General features: G+C 36.4%; 1 protein-coding gene across 1 annotated transcript in view; it reads right to left on the minus strand.

The window, feature by feature from the left end:
* vill (villin-like) overlaps nt 1-7368 on the minus strand; it is a 71542-nt gene that overhangs the window by 18018 nt on the left and 46156 nt on the right. The window contains exons 10-11 of the mRNA XM_045710717.1: nt 7256-7368; nt 3856-3956 (exon numbers count right to left, since the gene is read on the minus strand). The exon at nt 7256-7368 is cut by the window's right edge and continues 41 nt beyond it. Coding sequence (XP_045566673.1) covers nt 3856-3956; nt 7256-7368 — 214 coding nt within the window. The remainder of the gene's footprint in view (nt 1-3855; nt 3957-7255) is intronic.

A 7368-nucleotide genomic window follows, 5' to 3' on the forward strand; every position in this document is an offset into this window, starting at 1 on the left:
CACTGTACACGCTGCGCCTTGGTCCCGTTTATACGATCCTCGTTACAGTTTGGTATTTTATTAGGATCTCCATTAGCTGCAAAAGCAGCAGCTACTCTTCCTGGCGTCCACACAGAACATGAAACATAATACAGAACATCAATAGACAAGAACAGAACTACATCCATTAAAAAATACATTAAAAAAGGCAGCCTACATGCCAATACACACACACTATCTGGGTCCAATAGCCTACATATCAATACACACACAAACTATTTGGGTCCAATAGCCTACATGCCAATACACACACAAACTATCTGGGTCCAATAGCCTACATACCAATACACACACACACTATCTGGGTCCAATAGCCTACATACCAATACATACACACACTATCTGGGTCCAATAGCCTACATATCAATACACACACAAACTATCTGGGTCCAATAGCCTACATATCAATACACACACAAACTATCTGGGTCCAATAGCCTACATATCAATACACACACAAACTATCTGGGTCCAATAGCCTACATATCAATACATACACAAACTATCTGGGTCCAATTGCCTACATATCAATACATACACACAAACTATCTAGGTCCAATAGCCTACATATCAATACATACACAAACTACCTGGGTCCAATAGCCTACATACCAATACATACTGTACAAACTATCTGGGTCCAATAGCCTACATATCAATACACACACAAACTATCTGGTCCAATAGCCTACATATCAATACACACACAAACTATCTGGGTCCAATAGCCTACATATCAATACACACACAAACTATCTGGTCCAATAGCCTACATATCAATACACACACACACTATCTGGGTCCAATAGCCTACATATCAATACACACACACACTATCTGGGTCCAATAGCCTACATATCAATACACACACAAACTATCTGGGTCCAATAGCCTACATATCAATACACACACACAAACTATCTGGGTCCAATAGCCTACATATCAATACATACACAAACTATCTGGGTCCAATAGCCTACATATCAATACATACACAAACTATCTGGGTCCAATAGCCTACATATCAATACACACACAAACTATCTGGGTCCAATAGCCTACATATCAATACACACACACACTATCTGGGTCCAACAGCCTACATATCAATACACACACAAACTATCAGGTCCAATAGCCTACATACCGTTACATACACAAACTATCTGGGTCCAATAGCCTACATATCAATACATACACAAACTATCTGGGTCCAATAGCCTACATATCAATACACACACACTATCTGGGTCCAATAGCCTACATATCAATACACACACACAAACTATCTGGTCCAATAGCCTACATATCAATACACACACAAACTATCTGGTCCAATAGGGGAGAGGCGTTGGGCCGTGAGGTGTTGCTTTATCTGTTTTTGAAACCAGGTTTGCTGTTTATCTGAGCAACATGAGATGGAACAGAGGTCCCTGCAGTAATGGCTCTATATAATACTGTACGCTTTCTTGAATTTGTTCTGGATTTGGGGACTGTGAAAAGACCCCTGGTGGCATGTCTGGTGGGGTAAGTGTGTGTGTCACAGCTGTGTGTAAATTGACTATGCAAACAATTTGGGATTTTCAACACATTAATGTTTCTTATAAAAATAAGAAGTGATGCAGTCAGTCTCTCCTCAACTCTTAGCCAAGAGAGACTGGCAGCATAGTATTAATATCAGCCCTCTGATTACAATGAAGAGCAAGACGTGATGCTCTGTTCTGGACCAGCTGCAGCTTAACTAGGTCTTTCCTTGCAGCACTGGACCACACGACTGGACAATAATCAAGATTAGACAAAACTAGAGCCTGCAGGACTTGCTTTGTGGAGAGTGGTGTCAAAACAGTCTCTTTACTACTGACAGACCTCTCCTCATCTTTACAACCATTGAATCTATATGTTTTGACCATGAAAGTTTACAATCTATGGTAACACCAAGTAATTTAGTCTCCTCAACTTGTTCAACAGCTGAGGTCTAGAACTTAGGGAATGATTTGTACCAAATAGAATGCTCTTAGTTTTAGAGATGTTCAGGACCAGTTTATTACTGGCCACCCATTCCAAAACAGACTGCAACTCTCTGTTAAGGGTTTCAGTGACTTCATTAGCTGTGGTTGCTGATGCGTATATGGGTGAATCATCAGCATACATGGACACACATGCTTTGTTTAATGCCAGTGGCAGGTCATTGGTAAAAATAGAAAAGAGTAGAGGCCTAGAGAACTGCCCTGTAGTACACCACACTTTGTAGGTCTGCTGTTAGAACCAGTAAAGGCTGCTTTACCACTCTTGGGTAGCGGAATGACTTTGGCTTCCCTCCAGGCCTGAGGACAAATACTTTCCTCTAGGCTAAGATTAAAGATATGACAGATAGGAGTGGCTATTCAGTCAGCTACCATCCTCAGTAGCTTTCCATCTAAGTTGTCAATGCCAGGAGGTTTGTCATTATTGATTGATAACAATAATTTTTCCACCTCTCTCACACTAACTTTACAAAATTCAACATTACTTTTCTTTCATTACTTGTTTTTTTTACGCATGAATATGATGGCTCAGTGTTCGTTGTTGGCATTTCCTGCCTAAGTTTGCCCACTTTGACTGTGAAGTAATCGTTCAAATAATTGGCAACATCAAATGGTTTTGTGATGAATAAGTATCTGATTCGATGAAAGATGGAGTTGAATGTCTTTCTGACCATAATTTCATTTAAAGTACTCCCCGTTTTTTTCCATCATTCTTTATATCATTGATCTTGTCTTCATAATACAGTTTCTTCTTTTTGTTGAGTTCAGTCACATAATTTCTCAATTTGCAGTAAGTCAGCCAGTTAGATGTACAGCCCGACTTATTAGCCACTCCTTTTGCTCCATCTCTTTCAACCATACAGTTTTTCAATTCCTCATCAATCCATTGAGCCTGAACAGTTCTAACAGTCAGTTTCTTAACAGGTTCGTGTTGATCAATAATTGCAAGAAGCAATTTCATAAATTCATCAAGTTCAGTGTCTGGATGCTCCTTATTAATCACATCAGGCCAACAAATATCTTAACATCATCCACAAAAGAGTCACAGCTAAATCTTATACACTATTTAAGGCCCAGCTTTAGGAACTTTGTCTTTCCTGATGATAACCAGGCTATATACACAGGGTACCAGGCTATATACACAGGGTACCAGGCTATATACACAGGGTACCAGGCTATATACACAGAGTACCAGGCTATATACACAGGGTACCAGGCTATATACACAGGGTACCAGGCTATATACACAGGGTACCAGGCTATATACAGGTACTGAGTGGATGTGCAGGAGTATGAGGTCGTTGAGGTAGATATGTACAGTGAGGGGGAAAAAAGTATTTGATCCCCTGCTGATTTTGTACGTTTTCCCACTTACAAAGAAATGATCAGTCTATAATTTTAATGGTAGGTTTATTTGAACAGTGAGAGACAGAATAACAACAAAAAAATCCAGAAAAACACATGTCAAAAATGTTATAGTCTTCCCTGTAGCTCAGTTGGTAGAGCATGGTGTTTGCAACGCCAGGGTTGTGGGTTCGATTCCCACGGGGGGCCAGCACAGAAAAATGTATGAAATTGTATGAGATGTATGCATTCACTACTGTAAGTCGCTCTGGATAAGAGCGTCTGCTAAATGACTGAAATGTAAAATGTTATAAAATGATTTGTATTTTAATGAGGGAAATAAGTATTTTGCTTGAAATCCCCCAAAAGATTGAAAACTCAATTGAAAACAATATTAGATTTTTGCCCAAATTAAAAAATAACAAATAATAGCCTTGGTGTGTCTCACCTGAACCTGTCCAGAGGCGTCGTCCACCATGCGTTGCTGTGCTGCCAGTTCAGGACGAGCATGAAGCTCCATCACATCAAACTTCACCTGCTCAACTTTAGCTACAGGACAGGACACAATGGTGTTGAGATGGAACAAAAAACCTGCACATCTATGACCAGGATGTATTTACAGTGTACAAAAGTTACTCATTGTAAAGAAGTTGTCGTTTAGTTAGTTACCTATCATCTTTGTTTCATGTAGCTAGTTACAGCACCTTCAGAAAGTATTCATACCCCTTGACTTATTGCACATTTTGATGTGTTACAGCCTGAATTTAAAATGGATTAAATATATATTTTCTCTCACCCATCTACACAACAATAAGTGTTTTTTTCCGGGTGTGCACGTGCAGGACAGAGGCATAACAATACTTACACTATTGTTCTAAATTCAATCACCTTCTTCATCCTCATCATTCAGTTCATTGAAATTCAATTTTGAAGTCGTGCACAATTATCAGTATATATTTGGTTTATGTCGTCCATTCATTGTCAGTTAGAAACACAGCAGCGCCTTGGGACCCAAAAGCATAATCAGCTCTCTAACTCCCCCTTGTGGTGGTCTGGAGCAATGAAGCAGTGATGCAGGGTACCGTACTAATCCACAAATTACCTCGAAGTCCCGCAAAACTTTAAGTTGAGCAACCACTGTACCTATCTTGGCTAGTTAATAGTAGTAACCTACCTTGTTTAGTTAGTACTAGTTACATATATTGGTTAGTTAAGAGTAGCTACCTATCTTGTTTAGTTAACAGTAGTTACCTAATTGAGTTAGTAGTAGTTACCTATATTGGGAAGTTAAAAGTATTTACCTACTAACTTACTTACTTACTTAGTTAGTTAGTAGTTACCTATCTTGGCTAGTTAATAGTAGTTACCTATCTTGGCTAGTTAATAGTAGTTACCTATCTTGGTTAGTTAATAGTAGTTACCTATCTTGGTTAGTTAATAGTAGTTACCTATCTTAGTTAGTAGTTTCCTATCGTGGCTAGTTAATAGTAGTTACCTATCGTGGCTAGTTAATAGCAGTTACCTATCTTAGTTAGTTAGTAGTTACCTATCTTGGTTAGTTAATAGTTACCTATCTTGGTTAGTTAGTAGTAGTTACCTATCTTGGTTAGTTAATAGTAGTTACCCATCTTAGTTAGTTAGTTAGTAGTTACCTATCTTAGTTAGTTAGTAGTTACCTATCTTAGTTAGTTAGTAGTTACATATCTTAGTTAGTTAGTAGTTACCTATCTTAGCTAGTTAATAGTAGTTACTTATCCTGGCTAGTTAATAGTAGTTACCTATCTTGGTTAGTTAGTAGTTACCCATCTTAGTTAGTTAGTAGTAGTTACCTATCTTGGTTAGTTAATAGTAGTTACCTATCTTGGTTAGTTAATAGTAATTACCTATCTTAGTTAGTTAGTAGTTACCTATCTTAGTTAGTTAGTTAGTAGTTACCTATCTTAGTTAATAGTTGTTACCTATCTTAGTTAGTTAGTAGTTACCTATATTAGTTAGTTAATAGTAGTTACCTATCTTAGTTAGTTAGTAGTTACCTATCTTAGTTAGTTAGTAGTTACCTATCTTGGTTAGTTAGTAGTTACCTATCTTAGTTAGTTAGTAGTTACCTATCTTGGTTAGTTAATAGTAGTTACCTATCTTGGCTAGTTAATAGCAGTTACCTATCTTGGTTAGTTAATAGCAGTTACCTATCTTGGTTAGTTAATAGTAGTTACCTATCTTGGTTAGTTAGTAGTTACCTATCTTGGTTAGTTAGTAGTTACCTATCTTAGTTAGTTAGTAGTAGTTACCTATCTTGGTTAGTTAATAGTAGTAACCTACCTTGTTTAGTTAGTACTAGTTACATATATTGGTTAGTTAAGAGTAGCTACCTATCTTGTTTAGTTAACAGTAGTTACCTAATTGAGTTAGTAGTAGTTACCTATATTGGGAAGTTAAAAGTATTTACCTACTTACTTACTTACTTACTTAGTTAGTTAGTTAGTAGTTACCTATCTTGGCTAGATAATAGTAGTTACCTATCTTGGTTAGTTAATAGTAGTTATCTATCTTGGTTAGTTAATAGTAGTTACCTATCTTAGTTAGTTAGTAGTTTCCTATCGTGGCTAGTTAATAGTAGTTACCTATCGTGGCTAGTTAATAGCAGTTACCTATCTTAGTTAGTTAGTAGTTACCTATCTTGGTTAGTTAATAGTAGTTACCTATCTTAGTTAGTTAATAGTAGTTACCTATCTTAGTTAGTTAATAGTAGTTACCTATCTTGGTAAGTTAATAGTAGTTACCTATCTTGGTTAGTTAATAGTAGTTACCTATCTTAGTTAGTTAGTAGTTACCTATCTTGGTTAGTTAATAGTAGTTACCTATCTTGGTTAGTTAATATTAGTTACCTATCTTAGTTAGTTAGTAGTTACCTATCTTGGTTAGTTAATAGTAGTTACCCATCTTAGTTAGTTAGTTAGTTAGTAGTTACCTATCTTAGTTAGTTAGTAGTTACCTATCTTAGTTAGTTAGTAGTTACATATCTTAGTTAGTTAGTAGTTACCTATCTTAGCTAGTTAATAGTAGTTACTTATCTTGGCTAGTTAATAGTAGTTACCTATCTTGGTTAGTTAGTAGTTACCCATCTTAGTTAGTTAGTAGTAGTTACCTATCTTGGTTAGTTAATAGTAGTTACCTATCTTGGTTAGTTAATAGTAGTTACCTATCTTAGTTAGTTAGTAGTTACCTATCTTAGTTAGTTAGTTAGTAGTTACCTATCTTAGTTAATAGTAGTTACCTATCTTAGTTAGTTAGTAGTTACCTATATTAGTTAGTTAATAGTAGTTACCTATCTTAGTTAGTTAGTAGTTACCTATCTTAGTTAGTTAGTAGTTACCTATCTTAGTTAGTTAGTAGTTACCTATCTTGGTTAGTTAGTAGTTACCTATCTTAGTTAGTTAGTAGTTACCTATCTTGGTTAGTTAATAGTAGTTACCTATCTTGGCTAGTTAGTAGTTACCTATCTTGGTTAGTTAATAGCAGTTACCTATCTTGGTTAGTTAATAGTAGTTACCTATCTTGGTTAGTTAGTAGTTACCTATCTTGGTTAGTTAGTAGTTACCTATCTTAGTTAGTTAGTAGTAGTTACCTATCTTGGTTAGTTAATAGTTGTTACCTATCGTGGCTAGTTAGTAGTTACCTATCTTAGTTAATAGTGGTTACATATCTTAGTTAGTTAATAGCAGTTACCTGTCTTGGCTAGTTAATAGTAGTTACCTATCTTAGTTAGTTAGTAGTTACCTATCGTGGCTAGTTAATAGTAGTTAGCTATCTAGTTAATAGTAGTTACCTATCTAGTTAATAGTAGTTACCTATCTTCCCAGTGGTGTACACATTCCCCAGGCCTTTTGTCTGTCCCTTCTCTGTCCATGAAATGAAGAGGTGTTTGAACATGGCTGACTCTCCTCCCTCAGCCATCACCTCC

Source organism: Salmo salar, chromosome ssa29 (genome assembly GCF_905237065.1).
Source record: "Salmo salar chromosome ssa29, Ssal_v3.1, whole genome shotgun sequence".
Classification (NCBI taxonomy): Eukaryota; Metazoa; Chordata; class Actinopteri; order Salmoniformes; family Salmonidae; genus Salmo; species Salmo salar.